This window comes from Panthera leo, chromosome B2 (assembly GCF_018350215.1).
Source record: "Panthera leo isolate Ple1 chromosome B2, P.leo_Ple1_pat1.1, whole genome shotgun sequence".
NCBI lineage: Eukaryota > Metazoa > Chordata > Mammalia > Carnivora > Felidae > Panthera > Panthera leo.
The window spans coordinates 112940679-112960834 of record NC_056683.1 but is presented as its reverse complement, the minus strand read 5'-3'; the positions used below and the strand labels follow the sequence as shown (position 1 = coordinate 112960834).

Below are 20156 nucleotides of genomic sequence, written 5' to 3'. Positions count from 1 at the left end.
TATGGAACCACAAAAGACCCCGAATAGCCAAAGTAATATTGAAGAAGAAGACCAAAGCGGGATGCATCACAATCCCAGACTTTAGCCTCTACTACAAAGCTGTAATCATCAAGACAGCATGGTATTGGCACAAAAACAGACACATAGACCAATGGAATAGAATAGAGACTCCAGAATTGGACCCACAAAAGTATGGCCAACTAATCTTTGACAAGGCAGGAAAGAATTTCCAATGGGAAAAAAGTCTCTTTAACAAATGGTGCTGGGAGAACTGGACAGCAACATGCAGAAGAATGAAACTAGACCACTTTCTTATACCACTCACAAAAATAAACTCAAAATGGATAAAGGACCTGAATGTGAGACAGGAAACCATCAAAACCCTAGAGGAGAAAGCAGGAAAAACCTCTCTGACCTCAGCGGCAGCAATTTCTTACTTGACACATCTCCAAAGGCAAGGGAATTAAAAGCAAAAATGACCTATTGGGACCTCATCAAGATAAAACCTTCTGCACTGCAAAGGAAACAATCAACAAAACTAAAAGGCAACCGACAGAATGGGAAAAGATATTTGCAAATGACATATCAAAGAGCTAGTATCTAAAATCTATAATGAACTCACCAAACTCCACGCCCAAAAAACAAATAATCCAGTGAAGAAATGGGCAGAACACTTCTCTAAAGAAGACACTTCTCTAAAGACATCCAGATGGCCAACAGGCACATGAAAAGATGCTCAACGTCGCTCCTCATCAGGGAAATACAAATCGAAACCACACTCAGATACCACCTCATGCCAGTCAGAGTGGCTAAAATGAACAAATCAGAAGACTACAGATGCTGGAGAGGATGTGGAGAAATGGGAACCCTCTTGCACTGTTGGTGGGAATGCAAACTGGTGCAGCCACTCTGGAAAACAGTGTGGACGTTCCTCAAAAAATTAAAAATATATCTACCCTATGACCCAGCAATAGCACTGCTAGGAATTTACCCAAGGGATATAGGAGTGCTGATGCATAGGGGCACTTGTACCCCAATGTTTACAGCAGCGCTTTCAACAACAGCCAAATTATGGAAAGAGCCTAAATGTCCATCAACTGATGAATGGATAAAGAAATTGTGGTTTATATACACAATGGAATACTACCTGGCAATGAGAAAGAATGAAATCTGGCCTTTTGTAGCAATGTGGATGGGTTATGCTAAGTGAAATAAGTCATACAGAGAAAGTCAGATACTATACATTTTCACTCTTATGTGGATCCTGAGAAATTTACCAGAAGACCATGGGGGAGGGGAAGGAAAAAAAAAAAAAAAGGGTTAGAGACGGAGGGAGCCAAAACATAAGAGACTCTTAAATACTGAGAATAAACTGAGGGTTGACAGGGGGTGGGAGGGAGGGGAAAGTGGGTGATGGGCACTGAGGACACCTGTTGGGATGAGCACTGGGTGTTGTATGGAAACCAATTTGACAATAAATTTCATATTAAAAATAAATAAATAAATAAAAAAGAAACATCAGATGGACCCTGGGAGGGTCAACCTTTAGAATATACGCTGTATACTCTACAAAACTATCAAAGACACAAAAGAAAAGAATGGGGACATATTCCAGACTGGAGGAGAATGACAAGATGGGTTAATAGAGCACATTTTCTCAGATGGACTGCAACTGATGAAATGTGAATAAGGTCCATGTACTGAACAGCAGTGTTATCAATACTGATTTCCAAACTTGGAGGGTTGACTGTGGTTTGACAAGAATGTTCTGGCTTCTGAGAAGTACAAGTGATGGGGCATTACTATCTGCAACTTCTTAGTTTGAAAAAGGATGAATGACAATGGGTATGTGATTATGCAATGAATGAGAAAGGAGGATACAGTAGATGACATTAATGGTTGGAAGGAAACTCTGGATGAGGGGAATTTTTTGTGCTACATTTGAAACTTCTATGTAAGTCTGAAACTATCTCAAAATAAGTTTTCTAAAAATTTACTGCTGGAATTCAGCTTATCTAAGGCAGGAACCACTTTTGTATAGAAAGAAATAAATGTGTTCTTCTCTGAAAATATTAATAAAGATCTGGTACCTGAGATCTGGTTAACTGTTAAATTAAGTGAACACAGCCCTGAGAACAAGGAAACTAATTAGCTAGCTAGCTAGCTATTAACTTTAGACAAGTCACTTCACTCCTTGGAAGTAATTTTCCTTATTTCTAAAATGAAAAGATTAAATGAGATTATCACAGGTCAGTGTTAAGAAGTCTGGGCAGGAATGTATACAGTCTTATCAGCTGATAAACAAATGCATGACTTAAGTTAAGCCATGGTAACTTCCAACACATTTATAAAACAAAAACCAGCACGGCTTCCAACAGCTGAAGGACCATCCGCCATTTTGAAAAGACAGAAAGTTAACACTGTTCTAAAATGCTTTCTATATAATTATGTATAGCAGATACAGGAACTACAAAATTTTTTAAAAATATTTCTATGGCAGATTGAAGAAACAGCCAAATTTTCAACCTAATTCTAAACTATCTTTGAAACCTAAAGATGCTGTCTTATTCAAGATATCTTGTGTTTCATTGTTGTTATATACAGCTCTGTTTATAATTAATAATTACTGAATAATGAAACCCAAACCAACAATATTGAACATAATCAGGGCTTTAAATATATGCACAATTTTTATTTTGGTATTAGCTTTTAACAAAGATGTTGTGCCTGGGTGGCTCACTCAGTTGAGCATCCAACTTCAGCTCAGGTCATGATGTCACAGTTTGAGTCCAAGCCCCACACTGGGCTCACTGCTGTCAGCACAGAGCCTGCTTTGGATCCTCTGTCCCTCTCACTCTTCCCCTCCCGGCTCACGCATAAAAAAATACAATACAATACAATACAATACAATACAATACAATACAATACAATACAATAAAAAAGATTTATTGCAGGGAGCCTGGGTAGCTCAGTCGGTTGAGCATCCGACTCTTGATTTCAGCTCAGGTCATGATCCCAGGGTTGTGGGACTGAGCCCTGCACGGGGCTCCTCACTGAGCATGGAGCCTGCTTAAGATTCTCTCAGGGCACTTGGGTGGCTCAGTCTGTTAGGCATCTGACTCATGATTCAGCTCAAGTCATGATCTCACGGTTTGTGGGATTGAGCCCAGTATTAGGCTCTGCTCTGACAGCATGGAGCCTGATTGGGATTCTCTGTTTCCCTCTCTGCCCCTCTCTCTCTGCCTTAATCTCTCTCTCTCTCTCTCTCTCAAAAAAAAAAAAAAAATATATATATATATATATATATATATAAGATTCTCTCTCTCTCTGCCTCTCTCCCATGCACACATGCTCTAATTAAAAAAAAAAAAAAAATTACTGCATTTAAGGTGATCATAATAGCCAATAGATATTTAAAGCTAGCTAGTAGTAGATGAATCACTCCACTAAGCTGTTAAAAATTACCTATGTTTGTGGCCTGGCAAAACAGTTACTGAAGAGCTATGATTTATCAGACACTGAGTTAAAAATCATATAAAACAGTGGTTGGCAAACCTTTCCTCTAAAAGGCCAGACAGTAAGTACTTTAGCCTTTGTGGACCACATATGTTTCTGTAACATGTCTTTCTTTGTTGTTGTTTTTTTTATTTTTTAACAACTCTTTAAAAATGTAAGAACACAGCTCAACTGCCTTACAAAAATAGGCTGAGGACCACATCTGGCCCACAGGCTATAGCTTGCCAACTTCTGATATAAAATAAAAAGGTTAAAGCAATTCAATAAGAGAAAAGGGCTGGTTTTATACACATATGTAGGTAAACAAAGACTGTTATAAACATTAAACACAAATATATTTACCCTGAATACAACTGGAAATAGGGGGAAAATATACTAGATATACAAATACCATAACGAAAGTGAAATTAAAAAATAAAATTATTTAACATTACATACTCTGGTGTGTATACTGGTAACCAATAGACTAGTCTTCCACCTAATACAAGGGTCTCCGCTGCAAAGTTTAACAGGTCAAAAAACATGTCACTCAGATGATAACTCAGGGAAACAGGAACATGGCTTTCTGGACTAGAAAAAGAAAACAAAATTTCAAAATCAATGAAAAATCTTAAGGCTTAAACTATGCTAATTAAAAAGAACAACATGCTCTTTTCAAAATAGTAACCTATTGCATTTAACTGTCACTTACCATTTTTCAATCCCCTTTGGTATTTCCTTCTGAGAACCTGTTCTTCTTGTAGATTCTCTGATACCATATGGGGCTACGTAAAAAACAAGTAATGTGGTCAAAAGTCACCTAATCACCAATGAGGCGCAGATGGACATCATGGGTCTCTAGAGTGACACTCAAGTAACGCATTGCTGCCTATAAAATATTCCAGCCAAGAATACACAACACAAGGAAGATTCTACTTAAAACCGTGGGAGGGCCAGCAAACCAATGTGTTCTTCAAAAATGTCAGTGTCATAAAAAAGAAAGGCTGTGAAAGCGTGACAAACTAAAAGAGGCCTAAAAGAGATTACCAAATGCAATACCTGATACTAGACTGGATATTATTGTCCCAGAGGGAAAAATAAAGAAATACGAAGACAGTAGAGGTAGGGAGAAGACAAGGCTGACATTCTTGTGTGTGTTGATAAGTTTTGTATTTTAAGTGTAAGTGACTTTAGGGAACTAATTCTACTCCTACTTTTGTATAAAAATAAACTTACGATCAGTGATGATTGCATCAAAATATGTGCCCTTCCTCCAGGAAGGTTTAGATGCATCTGAAACCAGGACATCAAGGTAATACTTCTCTAAACCATACTGCCGAAGATTTGCCCTAATGTTTTCATCTGGTCCTCTCCATTTCTGGTTTTTCCTACTAGCCTTTCCTGAAGGGAAAGAAAAAGGAATACAGAAACTAAATCAAATAGAGCATTCTTACTTCTTGTCATTTAGCTAGAAGTAATTTTAACTCCTTTACACCTATATTTACAATAAAACTTGTTCAAGTTATTAATTTTATTTACATAAACTTATTTTTATTTCCATTTACTACAAAAAATATTTTGAACAGTAAAACATACTTTCTACCTGATCTTGTTCTGTCACGTTTCAAGTGAAACTGCCTTAAAACACTCATTCAATACTTACCAAACTCAAAGCATATACAAGTAAGATACAGAGCTGAAAAGAACATGGTCCTTTTCCTGCAGGAGCAAACAGCCCCATATAGAAATAGTGATGAATCAGATAAATGATAAATGAAGAGAGCTAACTTGGGAAATATGGAGCTTTAGGACCATGGAGAGAGGAAGCAAAATGGAGACATTACAGAAGAAAAGTTAAAATGAGGATTGAAGGAAGAAGTTCAAAGTTCTGGTTTAGGCATCACAAGTGGATGATGACACTGTTGATTAAGATCAGAAAAACCAAGAGGAAAACAAGCTTAAGGGAAAAAATGAGATTTACTTGAGATGTATCAACCTTGCTTATCAGCTACCTATAGATCATTCAGAAAGAGCTATTTAGTGGGTACAGGCCAGAATATATGCACTTAAAGTTAATCCTGTAAGAACGAATGACATTTTTATTGACCTAGGTGGCAGTTATGTGTTTGTTCTATAGTTTTCTATTTTTATACACTCTTCTGCATCTTATCTACTTCACAATAAAAACAAAATTTAAAAATCAAAAGAAGAAGAATGACATGACTCTGAATAACATGCACTGTGATAGGAGAAGTGGTCAAAGAGAGATGCCTGGAGAAAACAACATGTTAATACAGGTCAAAGAAAACTGCAAGGCCTTAAGGAGCCAGAGACAGAACAGTCAAGCAAGTACCACCTGATGAGATCACTGTCTAGGAAACCAAGGGAGGTTTACAAAGGTCAACACTGCCAAATGATGTAGATCTGTGGTCCTACTAAGAGATTTCAGCAGGCACAGAAGTTAGAAAATACTGGGCAGAAGACAGTGAGAGATGAAGAAAAAGAGACAGCAAGTAAATACCACCTTTCAAGATACACTTTGGCAAAAGGAAAAGGAAAATAGTGGCAGCTAGAGGGCTCCTACAGGAATAGAAAAGGTTTTGTATTTTTAAAATAGCAGAAATCTGAGAATATTTCAGAGTATAGAAAGAGATTATAAGCATAAGAAACAAAGGGCCTATTTAACAGCATCTGGGATAAGCTCTGAAAAAATTCAACCTCAATCAGAATTCTATACAAGTAAACTGAAAGGTTATAAATAACTTTAAACATAATTTTCAGGGGCGCCTGGGTGGCTCAGTCGGTTAAGCGTCCGACTTCAGCTCAGGTCACGATCTCATGGTCCGTGAGTTCGAGCCCCGCGTCGGGCTCTGGGCTGATGGCTCAGAGCCTGGAGCCTGCTTCCGATTCTGTGTCTCCCTCTCTCCCCGCCCCTCCCCATTCATGCTCTGTCTCTCTCTGTCTCAAAAATAAATAAAAATGTTAAAAAAAAAAATTTTTTTAAAAATAAAAAAATAAAAATAAAAAAAACATAATTTTCATAAATAAGAATTCTATTAAATTATACAGGACAATCCCCTTAAAGCAAACATATTGCTTCTACTAAAAGCTAACTAGAATAATTCTTAACACTCTGTCTGCTCTAACATATTGCCAAGAATATCTTTTTCTGGATAGCCCATTTAGGTGAACTTAATATAACCAATTTTCCTTATGGTAAATATACTAAATTCCTTATAGTCAAGTTAGGAAAAAACTGTTCATCAAGCACAATATGTCAAATTTTTTAGGGGGGAAAAAAAGTATGGTAAATTCTTACCAATACAATAACTTGAGAATAACTGGGTGACAAACAGAAAAAGGGTGTTCAAAAGGCTGACTCTAGATACAATAATTGAATACCAACATGAACAGAATTTCAAAATCATCAGTGAAACTTGACATTTTTAGTACTATTCAGGTAATATGGAAATATTATGGAATATGGAAGTATAGAAATTTTTCCAGTTTGATTCAATTCCACCCAATCACATACATACATTAGCAAAGTGTCTAGATTTCAAAATAATTTCCAAAATTGCCTCAAAAGCAAGCAAATATTTGTCTCAAGTTAACCTCAGTCTAACGCAGAATCTTCTAAGTTACTATCACTTTAACTGTTTCAAAGATATTTTGGTTGGTTATGAAATTAAAATTGATATAGTATTCAAGGACTAGAAATTAATCTAGTATTCACACAATATATGATTACTGAATAAAAAAATGGTGACAATCTTTAAAAAGAAACTGTATGTTTTATTAATATGGACAGGCTGATTAGAAAATGGCTTGTTTTGGGCGCCCGGGTGGGCTCAGTTAGTCAAGCATCTGACTTCGGCCCAGATCATGATCTCATGGCTCATCAGTTCAAGTCCCACATCAGATGAGCTTGAGCCCTGCTTCAGGTGAGCACAAGCCCCGCTTAGGGTGAGCCCTGCTTCTCTCTAGCTCTTCCCTCTCTCTTTCTCTCTCTCTCTCTGCCCCTTGCTCACTTGTGCCCTCTCTCTCTCTCTAAAAAATAAATAAAATGGCTAGTCCCTCTCCAACTTCTTTCCCAACTCTAAAGTTCACAGCCTTGTAGTTTGCCAACTTTTTAGAAATCTCTTACTATAAAACAAAGGGGAAAAAAAATCTCTCTTACTAAAACCATAAATACCTCTGAGGGGAGAGCTCTTCCTTAGCCATCTTTGTGTTACCCAGGAGATCACTTTGTACATACTGGATCACTTCATAAAAAGCAGATAACCAATGAAATCTTACTGTTTGGAAAAATAAGTAAAACTACATTATATCACAACTCTGTATCTTAACACTAAAGATAGATGTATAATACCATATAAACCTGTTTAATTATTATAAAGGCACATTTGGTACAAGAACAAAGACTGTAACACTGTCTAGAACCTCTACTCACCTAGGCCATGAACTGTATTGTAGTCTATGTCTGTCCCACATACATATGCACCAAAATGAGCAGATGCTATCAGAAGGCCACCTGAAAAAATCACACAATTATGGTCTTTTAACCAGAAAGTCCCAGACTGTTGTTTCTTCCCCTATTTAATTTGATCCAGAGTCTTACTGACTAGCTGTAGGCAGAGTACCATAGAGTAACACTGGTCCTGACTATATTTAGCAGGCCTCAGAACTAAAAAAACAAACCCCAAAGCTGTGCTCATTACAATGGTCACAACATAGGGAATTAATGCATGTCCTGGCATCATTACTCTAAATGCACTACTTAGGGAAAATTACTTTTTGATCAAAATAATGTATAGTTTAGACATCTTCATCTGACTTTGACACGTCTATACAAAGCATCTTGATCCTTGCTTACAAATGAGCACAAAAGGCTCCTACATAAAGAGTTGGCAATAAATAAATTCTGACATTTGGGCTCAATTCCCACTGAAATCAGGGTTTCAAATAACTAAAGAGGGCATAATTAATATGTAAGACATTAATCCCTACAAAAATTAAAATGTTAGGACAAGAAATAGTTATTCCTGTAACCAGTGAAGCGATAATCTCTTTTTTTAAACTGTAAAAATGAATTTCTGAATAACTATTATCAAGCATACACAAAAATAATACAACTTTTCTGTTTACTTCGTGCTGTGATCAAAGTTAGAACAAATATCCCAATGCAATTTGACCGGACTAAATAACTTGTTAGCTGTGACCAGCTCACATACAAAGAAAATCCTAATAAAGATTTAAAAATTAAAGGAAGTCTTTAAAAAGTAATAACATTTTTAAATTGTTTAAGAAAAAAGTCACAAAGTTAAATATTTTAATAACCGTACTTCTCATTGAACTTTACTTTTTAATCATCCAACGTAAAATGCTCTTTGTCCCAATAGCTATACTGTAGAAAGGTGTGTCAGTAAAATGGACATCAGAAATATATTCTTAAACTATGCACCAACTCAGATAAGGGAAAATAACTATGTATTTTCCCTTATATCCTTTACAAAGGTCATCTCTAACACGAGGATGGGTAGTGCCTCCAGAGGGTCAAGATCTATAATTGAATGGTGTTCCTTCCATAGCCATTTAAAACACAGTCTGGGAACATGTACTTAAATATACTTTGCTTGTGAAAAATACTGTAACTGACTGCTATTATTGAAGTCCATGAAGAAGAGAAATGAAGGACTAAAAGTACAGCAGAAACCAAAACCTAGGTTCCCTCATACTAACTACCAGAAGCATTTGTGTGAGAGGTAAGCTATGACCTTACTACTCTTGCTCTATAAATGGAACCGTCCATATTTAGGAAAGATACTGTATTGTGATGACTTGGAATTCTCACAAAATCACTTCACCCAAATTATGAGGAATTACTACAATTCTGCCAGTTAAGGCAGATACTCACCTAGAAGAACTAGTTGCCAAGGGGAACAGAAAAGCTTTCCTGCGCTTCCTTAAACAGAACCTTATCCATTTGGTTAGAGTGTGTTTTGAGAAGAGCCAATTTAGAGCACACTGCTGGAAGGAGATGGATAATCCGTTAGACGGCATCTGTTAGTTAACTCCGTGCCCTTTAAGCTTCCAAATTTTAAATAAAATCATTATAAATTATTTTCTCTGAACTGGTCACTGGGTAATCACTGTTAATCATCTAGTTGTTTTCTCAATTAAATTGAAGCTTTTTTTTTTTTTTTTTTTTTTTTTTTTTTTTTTTTTTTGCATTTAGTTCTAGTCCAGTTGGAGTTTCCTTGATGCTTTCTGGTGGAAGGGGTGATAAAGGAGGGGTGAAGTGGTGAGGGAGCAGGTAATATGACTCACCCAATTTCTTACTATGCTATCAAGTGTACAAATACCACAAACTCAGTGTTTTAATATTTGCTTTCTTAAACTGTAACCACTTTAAGGTTAGGACAATATCTTATAGGCAAAAGGACACAATAAGTGGAACTTCTTTATAACACAGAAACTAATGTATGACTTTCATCGTTAGAGATTTAAGTGAAAAGCCTCATAAAAGTGTAGAAATGAGAAACTGGGATTTGGTTTTGCTGAAAGAAAAGGAGAGAAAGAGGAAAAATGAAGTGCAATTATATCTACTTTATCCTTTTTAAAATAGAACTCAAATCACACCAGCTGCCTGAGCAAAAGGATATTGCTGGAAAATAAAAATTTTACTAGGTAAGCTATTCAGTCTACAAAGAAAAGGAAAAGGAGACTACAAAGTGTTGTGGACAAAAATAAGAAGGAAGCAGAGACTCTTCCATAGGTTTATAGGGATCAATTATCTCTTCCCTCCTTTTCTCTTCCCATGACCAGGACAGTCAGTTTCCCAACACCTGGGACCTGTGTCTATCATTCTGCAACGATGAAATTCCAAAAGGAGCTACACCCCTTTCCCTATACTATGGCTTATCTGAAGGTAGAAGCAGCCAAGGAATACTTAATAGTCTCTTGGCTATATTCTCAATTACCATAACAGCTGACTTACTTGAGATGGAGGAGAAAAGGAATCAAAAGTGTATCTATGAAGCTCCATCCTAAAATCACACCACAGCTACCTAGAACAACTGGCAGACACTTGTGCCAATTATTTTCATTACAAAGAATTAGATGTTCGTGATTTTAACTCACTTTCCTTGCCTGTTGTCACAATTGTCAACAGTTGCAAATTATGAGTATCTTGGAAATTAGCCAAAGAAGGGAATAGAAAATGAGCTCATGGCCAAATTGTTTATCATCACCATTCAATACTGGCTATATCTAACATCTTTCACCAAACAGGCATCCATGCTTCTAACAAAATAATAATGTAAAAATAATAACCATTACAGTTCACTGAGTGTCTACATGCATCAGGCAACTTCCTAAGAATTCCATATACATGTATTATCTGACTTAACCTCACAATGTATTACTATTACCATTTTATTAATGATGGAACTGAGGCTCAGACAAGTAAAGAATGCTGCCCAAAGTGACCTAATAACTGATAGAATAAAGATTTAAACTCATCCTATTTGCTTTCTCTATACCATTTAATTTCCTTTGGGGTCAGCACCAATTGAAATGACATATATACTTAGCTTACCAATTAGATTAACAAAATTAAATTTGTTATCAAACAAATTAAGTAAGTAAAGGGGCACACTCAGTTAATGTGACTTGTATACCATTCACAACTCTTATATATCACAGGCAGGCTGGTACCATTATAGTACTCAACATATTCATGCTCATCAATCCTGTAGCTGTGCTCATATTAGAACAACAGGACTTCCTAACTTCCTAACTACTAAGAGGATTGAGCTGGCCAATGATACATACCTTCTCTCTTGGGAAAAAAAATGGAGATACACAACTTTTAAAAAATCTTATTAAGGGGCATCTGTGTGGCTCAGTCAGTTAAGCGTCCGACTTTGGCTCAGGTCATGGCCTCAGAGTTTTGTGAGTTTGAGCCCTAGAGTGGGCTCTGTGCTGACAGTTCACAGCCTGGAGCCTGCTTTGGACTCTGTGTCTCCCGCTCCCTGCCCCTCCCCCGCTCAAGCTGTCTCTCTCTGTCTCTCTGTCTCTCTGTCTCTCTCTCTCAAATAAATAAAATTTTTTTAATCTTATTACAATTAAACTCAACATATTCACTAAAATCAACAAATAGTGTGCTTCTGCAGTTCATACTGTCATCCTAGACAACAACAGCAGACTGTCTCAAAGAAAAAGGAAAGGCATTTAGGCAGGAAAAGATTATGCTCTCCTTTCAGTTTCCCAGAAACCTTCTACTCTGTAACCTTGAGAAAATCACAGGTCATGAGAAGTCAGTGGATAAAGCATTCGGGAATGCAATACATTTTAATTTTGTGCTTTTAAAATGAGAAAAGATTGAATGCACTTGACTTTGTTTTTAAATACTAGAAAAGGAAGCATAAGGATAAAAATATCATCAAATACTTTGTGAAAAACTATGGCCATGGAAGAGGGCACTGGGCTACTATTTCTGCAATCCTTCAGAAGGTACTACCCATCAGTGAGACAAAGGCCCAAGAAACAGGACAGATGATACTTAGAACTGTGTCTATTCACAGTTATGGACTATCACCAAGCTAAAACTAAAGCACCTAAAACTAAAGCTCGAAATCTATGCTTAGATTACAAACACAAATTACAAAAATATATTTTAGCAGCATTTTTTGCAAAGATCTTCCTCTTTGCAAATTTCCATTAATTGTCCTATGTAAATAGTCACATGACCAAGATATCCTAACCACTCTAAGGAGCTGCTCTAAAGCAGCTTAAATTAGAGGCAGGTCTCCTTGCCTCTTAACAACACTGAAGGTAATCAATATTTTGATTGCTGTGGCAGTTAGCATTTCATTATACACCCAACCTCATATACATCAAGGGAAAGGAAAGAAATTTTACGTACATTAGGAACTCTGTAAACTTTATGGTGTTGTCTACATATTGTATACATATTAAGTATTATGTACATGTATGTATCTCAAAGACTTCTCAGTTCACAGGAAAAGTTGTTAAAGTTCAAGAACAAATTAAGGATTAATAAAGGGTTTAACATTTGGAAAAAGAAATTGGATCCATTCCTCATAGTATACAAGAAAAATTCCAAATAAACCAGAGATTTAAAAGAAAAAAATTAAAACTATAAAAGCACGAAAAGAAAAACATAGCTAGATTCCTCTATATAACTTAGATGCAGGGAAAACTTTTGAATGGCAAAAAAGCAATTACTTGCAAAGTTAAATGGCAAATGGAAATAATATATTTAATTTTGTATGTGTGTACATATATATGTATATATTTAATAATTTATACATTTTATATACATATGGAGAACAGGGGTAAAAAAGGAGGGTGCCTAAGTGGCTCAGTCAGTTGAGAGACTCTTGATTTTGACTCAGGTCATGATCCCATGGTGGTGAGACGGTGACCCCCTTGCCTTGGGCTCTGCGCTGGGTGTGGAGCCCCTTGGGATTCCCTCTCTCCCTCTTCCTCTGCCCCTCCCCCACTCGTGCCTGCACACCCTCTCTCCCTCTCTCAAAAAGAAAAAAAGAGAAAACAAACAAACAAACAAAAACAAAAAACAAAACAACAGGAAAGAAGAGGGAGGGCTAATGTCCCTAACATACAAAATACTTTCAAAAATAAAGAACAAAATGTCTACATAAAAATGGACAAAAGAGAGGAAAGATAATTCAAAAAAAGTTAAAAAAGTGGCCCCTAAAAAATCAAAGATTATTAAACTTCACTCATAAGAGAAATACAAAATAACACTACATCGAGATAACATTTTCATCCAACCGACTGGCAACACCTGAAAACCTGGAAAATGAACTGTGCTGGTGAGGCTGTGGGAGAACAGGGACTCTCATGTGCTGTTGGCAAGAATATAAAATGGCACAATGGAGAGGAATTTGGCAGCATTTAACAAAACTACACATGCATACATTCGTCAACCCAGCAATCCTACTTTTAAGAATTTACCCTAGAGCCACATCTCCAACATTATGCGAGTATATATTCAAAAGATTATTCATTGCAAGCATTATTTATAACTATAAAACACTGGACACTCCCCATGTCCAAGTATAGGAGACCATTTGAATAAATTATAGTATGTACACCCATGGAGTACAACTATAAAAAAGAATGAAGACAATCTCTGTGAATTAACAGAAAGTGATTTCCAGGAAATACTATTAAGTGAAAAAAAGCAAAGTTGTGTAAGAAAAAAAGTAGAAATAAAATGTACATATATCTGCTTATCCTTAAAAAAAAAAAATGGAGAATCAACTAAAAAAGAAGTTGGTTATCTACAAGGGATTGGGAGGGGAGGAGGGTGGAAGAGATAAGGAGGGGAGTGACATCTGAGTACACCTCCTGTATAGTTGACTTTTGGAAGCAAATTGAGCTTCTACATATTTAAAAAATAAATCAACAAGAATGGAAGGAGGTAAAAATCTAAAACTGAGGGCAAACAGAAAAAATGAACTCCGAACTGATTTGTAAATGAAGGGGAAAAAGAAGCACCATATTTGACTTTACTGACAGGTGAGGTAGAGAACTGAATACATACCCCAAAAACGTATCATTTTGATAGGGTTTTGTATTGTTTTGCTTTGCTTTTAGAGGCATGGACCAAGCAATTTTGAAACTATTTTAGATGCATGATAGGAATGAGCAAAAGAATAAACCTGTGCATGGTGAGCAGAAACAGGATTCTCACTGAAGAAGAAGGCACATGTAAAAATGGAATAGGGATAGGCAAGAAAGAAATCTGTCAGCATAGACCAGAATTTGCAGTGTACATGAACATGTAGGAACATGTATCTGCATACACATTTATACACATAATGTGCTCATACACACACAAGTGTCCTAGCTTCCCGGCTGAAAGAGTTGAGAAACAAAGATGTCTAGCACCCAGACCTTGGTGGTCTCTAATCCCTTTTTCACTAAAAGAAACAATGGTTTCTTAGAGAAATGACTGATTCCAGGATTTGGGCAGGTAAAAAGATAAGCCAGAAAGTAAGAAAGTGCTCAAAAATAAAAGAAGATAGAAACGTGTCACAAAGATCCAGTGCAAAAGGGCTCTCACTTGGCAAATGTGGGACAATTTGAGCAACAAAATAAGTAATAAGAAGAGAAGAAAGGGCTCTTGCTTATAATAAAATGAGTGTCAAAGGGTTATTGTGGGGGGAATGCTGTTATTGGAAATCATCCCTTTGTAACCATCAAAGTTAAGACTGGTTCAGGCAAGAATCATCAATGAGTGCTAAACCTGACAACCTGACAGGGGTGAGGGTAATTTAGATGTGGAATACAATATTTATGTGGTTTTAACGTGTCTCCCTGAAAAAACATAAAAAGAAAACAAATAATAAAGCAAAATGAGGCCAAGTGTTAATAATAGTTTAATCTGGGTCAAGTATATGCCAGTGGTCTCTGTTATATTTTTATTCTTAGATCTTTACTATAAGTTTGGTATTATTTCCAACAAGAGTTTAACAAAAAAGTGGGGAGAGGGAGCGCCTGGGTGGCTCAGTCAGTTAAGCGTCCGACTCATGATTTCAGCTCAGGTCATGATCTCACAGTCATGGGTTCAAGCCCCGCATGGGGCTCTGCGCTGACAACATGGAGCCTGGAACCTGGTTGGAATTCTCCACCCCCCCCCCATCTCTCTTCCTCCCTCCCTCCTCTCCCTCCCATGTGCTTGCTCTCTCTTTCTCTCTCAAAATAAAATAAACTTAAACAAAAACTGGGGGGAGGCACTTAGGATAATGAAGAAAGAATCAAACAGGTAATATGTTCGATGTGGGATATATGGAGACACTGGAGGAGTGGGGAAGAGAGACTCACTAGCAGATTAATTCAACAACAAACACAGAAAATCATTCCAAGTTGGAAATCTCTTGACTTTGATACTATTTCTTCCTAATCACATGTGGAGACATTCTTCAATTAGTTTATGGTATAATAGTTGGCCGACAGATCCTAATACAGATAGGATAGCAGTCAAGGGCATGAGCTTTGGAGTTAGACTGCTTAAGTTTGAATCTCATGAAATTTATACACTGTATAACCTTAGCTAAGTCACATAACCTCTCCCTGTGCCATAATCTCCTCAGGAAGATTTTTTCTTTCTAATTCAACAATGTTAGCTATTGCATCAACACTGCTTCCCAAGTTTCTGATGAGGAAAGACAACTACAGGGAGAAACTCCAACCACAAATATAATTTGTTCCTACATAATCTGAATTACAATGAATTTAGCCAGACAAACCTAAATGCTAGTATCCCCTAGGCATGAATAAGACCCAGCAAAACACGGGGTGAAGCAGGAAAATGTCTTCACAGAGCCATATGATGTAAATTTGGAATTTTAAGTCTTCTACACACAGTTAATTATACGGACATCTAATCAAGTGTGTACAGAAAACCCAGATTGCAGCCTCAGCAGCCAGGCTCTAGCCCATTGGTAATTAGTCACTTTTCTTACTTTCACACTTACTTATAGACCTCTACAAACCAAACCAAAGATAAGACACATTACCCATTTTTTTCCATGTAAATATATGGTTATCAATTTTAAATGATGAACACATTTTTTTGTCTTGTCACTCAAGTCTTTTTTCCACCCAAGAGTTCTCCTACTTAAATAAACTATATAGCTGCAAAACACTTCCACAGTGCATGGTATTGCAGTGGACAGTATGCTTCTCCACCTAGTGGCTTACCTGGGGAAAAAGTTCACAAAATTGTATCAGCATTATCTTTGAAGTGGTGAAAGTGTTACATACAGGGCTATTACACAAATATGTGGTTGTCTCTTAGCCACTGTCTTATGATAATTATGATTATTGTCCAAATGTACTAATCTTTTAGCAAAAATATTACTATGACCTTGACTAATATAGACAAGTAACATCTATGCACTATTTTAACAGTTAAATAAAAATACCTGTTCCAACAAACGGATCAAAGACAATATCATTTTCTTTCACTTTTCCATGGTTGGCCATAATAAATGATAAACCAGCATCCATGCTTGTATTTCCAATAAAGTGTCTCTTTTTAACACTGTATGACTCAATAAGCTCTCTCTGTCCATCTGCAATCTAGATCAGAGATTCTTCAAATTAGTGTAACTGCATAACAGAGTTAAGATCATTATTCACAATAAAACCACAGGATCTGAATGATAAGAACTTCTTTCCACTTACCATTGCTCTAAACTTGTTCCTTTAAAAACTGTAATTGAAGTGATTATGGACAATTACCTTGTATTTTTTAATGGTTGCAAATGACTGACTTTTCAAACTAAATTTGCATTGAATTTGAACGCAATAAATCCAGGGGTTGGTGGTGAATAAACTTTAGCCACCTCTTTTTTTTCTGCTAAATAACAATATTCTGTAACATAAGGCTCAGCTTCCATTACCCACTTACAGCCTTAGGGGAAGTGGGCAGAACTGCTCTGCAGTAATCTCATTTCTTTTCAGTAGGCAAGCTCAAATTCGAGAGCTCCACAAAGGAGATCCCTCAGCTATCACAGCACTCCGCCTTCTCTCTGCTTAAAAAGCAATTCAGACTTTCAGACAAGTCTTACATTATTTTTTCCCCCATATACCACCTCCTACCTAGACCCTGTATCTAACAAGCCTCTTGCACTTCACAGGAATCTCTGAAAAAACAAACAGAACACATAACCACATATTTCCCACTGATTTTAATTCACACAGTAGTTCTGAGCCTTCGAAGGTCTAACATTAAGCTTTTAAAGAAACGATCTGAAATAGGTAACAAGAACACCTGCTTACCCATCTACCAAAATAAATATTATGTGGATTCTCAGGGATGCAGTTTGGATCCAAGCCATAATCCTCCAATATAGAGAATATATGCTGTGGCTTCTTTAAATTCACTTTTCCTTCAAATGGCAGAAATTCAAGTGCCTAAAAAATAAAAGTAATTCTCATGTCTCATTAGAATAGTAAAGGAAAAATAGTGCTTACAGAATAATACCTATCTTGTAAGTTTGATATCAGCATTAAGACAAAACATGAAAATGACCTAGCACACAGTGTACTACAAAACAAGCACTTAGCAGAGCTGAGTACTATCACCTATCAACAGCAGCCAGACTACATTTGATTTTGATTTTAGCTAAATTCACTTACATCTATTCGTTTGACTTTTTCTTCTTGTGACAATGTTTTATTAAATGTGTGAATCTTTATTTTATATGTAGAATCTGAATGTAGGAATGGAACCTAAAATAAAAGCAGATAAATTCTTTTAAGTTTAGTAGTTCTACAGTATATGTAAATATACCTATATAAAACCACATTTCACTACGCACCATCTTCTCCGCAGGGTAGTTTTTAAGAGAACTATACAGCTCTTCCGGAGATTTTCCATGACCCCATAGTTCAAATATGGACCTAGGAAATAAATGATTAGTACTAAATTCAGTAAAGAAATCAGCTCGTGCAGTAATATATAAAAATTACTTCCCTAGTTCATTATGCTTGCTCCACTAATACAATATAGTAATACTATTACCTGTATTTTCTAAGCTAGAAATAATGTGTCCTAAAAATCAACATAGCTTTAGTTCAAATTACACAGAAAAGTTTCACTTTGCACAGAAGGAGGGAAATTTAACATGAGTCAAGATTTTTCCAGGTTTTCATCATTGTATTCTTATACTAGAATACAAATCATGCAGTAACATCATTTATTTTAGTGAAACAGGTAAAAAGGTGCAGTAAATCCAATTTTCCCAAAGTCTTCTCCATAAGACAAAAAGAAAAAAGACCAGCTAAAATGTTACTATTAATAATACTTAGCTAATACTAACATTTAGTAACTAGTAGTTACTCTCCTAACGATTACAAAAAGCAAATTACTATATTAAAAAAAAAAAATCCAGGGCACCTCGGTGGCTGTCTGACTTTGTCTCAGGTCATGATCTCACGGTTTGTGGGTTCAAGCCCTGCATCAAGCTCTGTGCTGACAGCTCGGAGACTGGAGCCTACTTTGGATTCTGTGTCTCCCTCTCTCTGTGCCCCTCCCCTTCTTGCGCTCTGTGTCTGTCTATCAAAAATTAATACACGTTCAAAAAAAAATTTTTTTAATCCTAAAGCTTCCACCAATTTCCAGGAACATTTAGACAATTACAAGCAAATTTCATACAAACATTGCAAGCAAGAATTCATTGTAATGGAACTGCATTCTACATAGTAGCACAGTTTTGTGCATCTAAATTCAAACTACTTTGTAACTGTAATTAATGCTGCCATTAGGATTGAGAATATTATCCTTTGAAAACAAACTCTTCCTTTCCTTTCCACACAAGAGATGATAGTCAGGATTCTGCTAACAAATAAAATATCAAAACATATGTTATGGCAGTCCTCACTTTTTGTCATTTCAACTTGAATCAGCTCACCCAACTAAAAGCCATCTAGATTTTGTATACTTTGGTTATAATTAAGTGTGGCATTTATCCTCTAAAATAACAGCATTTACATCTTATACCATATTCCTGTTTATACAGAAGTTTAAAAACATTATCCCCAAATAATTATTTATGCATTCCACCACTAAGATTCCCCCACCCTGCTTCAGCAGAGAACTCCCTGTTCTACCACCACCATCCAGTGGCAAATTCATGTAACTGCAAGCTACAGTGAGCTCCCCACAACTAACCCCTTCTATTCTCTGCCACTAGAGCAAAAAAGGACAGAGTAGTGTAAGTATGGTGTACAACCTGCAGGAAAACATTATAAGTTTCTCTTACTTGGCACACACTGTCCGTTTCATTAAGTTTCTGGCAATATCTTCAGAGGGAATGCTAAGAATCCAAAAAGGAGACTGAAAAAAAATAACAATATATACAACTTACTTGTAACTGGTTTTATGGCCTCATATGCTTCTATTCAAGAAGTCAATAAGGAGAGATTCCTATCTGCAACTTCTATGTAAGAATACCTGATCTGACTCTAACCAAAATAAAAATTGCTCCAATAGTAAAAAAGTGAATTATTTTAACAGGTAATTTGTTAGGATACTAAACTACAGCATCAGAACATTTTTATAAATGACTACAAATGCAAAGGTCAGCAAATACACAGTTAAGATTAATTCTGTATTTGTTCACTTATGTATTTTGACCAAAATAATTAATGCAAAGGATGCATATTTTACCCCAAACTATAATCTCAGAATTTTTTTATTATTATCATTCCTTATAATGCAGCTATTTTATTTTTAACTTCTAAGTAATGTATTTCTTGAATGATCCCTCTCTTTTAGGTAGTTGTGGCCATCTGAGTGGATAGATGAGGAACTCTGAAATAACTATGATGGAAAATCATAGGGTACGTTATTAAATTATCATTATTTACTATTTTATCTAAGGAAAACAGTTCCAGGTGCCCCAGGAGGGTTTACCAATCCCCTGTCTCAACCCTCAAGATTAAGGCACTTTTTATCTCCACCCAAATAACACCTTGCCAGAACACATAAACACAAAGCAGCCTCCTGACCTCAGTTCAACACTTTCACCCAATTATATCCACAATCTCCCTCTTTTCCGCCTCCCTCAATACACGAAAGTCAATCAGGAGTAAAG

General features: G+C 36.3%; 1 protein-coding gene across 12 annotated transcripts in view; it reads right to left on the bottom strand.

The window, feature by feature from the left end:
• LOC122220362 (tRNA (guanine(10)-N2)-methyltransferase homolog) overlaps positions 1-20156 on the bottom strand; it is a 102202-nt gene that overhangs the window by 31763 nt on the left and 50283 nt on the right. For 11 of the 12 annotated variants that reach the window (XR_006202820.1, XM_042939759.1, XM_042939761.1 and 8 more), the window contains 9 exons: positions 19323-19396; positions 17880-17961; positions 17698-17790; positions 17338-17472; positions 16479-16635; positions 7949-8029; positions 4732-4896; positions 4208-4280; positions 3955-4086 (listed from right to left, as the gene is read on the bottom strand). Coding sequence is in view for 11 of the 12 variants with exons in the window: in XM_042939759.1 (XP_042795693.1) it covers positions 3955-4086; positions 4208-4280; positions 4732-4896; positions 7949-8029; positions 16479-16635; positions 17338-17472; positions 17698-17790; positions 17880-17961; positions 19323-19396 (992 nt within the window). In the remaining variant the exon portion in view is untranslated. The remainder of the gene's footprint in view (positions 1-3954; positions 4087-4207; positions 4281-4731; positions 4897-7948; positions 8030-16478; positions 16636-17337; positions 17473-17697; positions 17791-17879; positions 17962-19322; positions 19397-20156) is intronic. The other variant, XM_042939760.1, reaches the window with a different exon arrangement.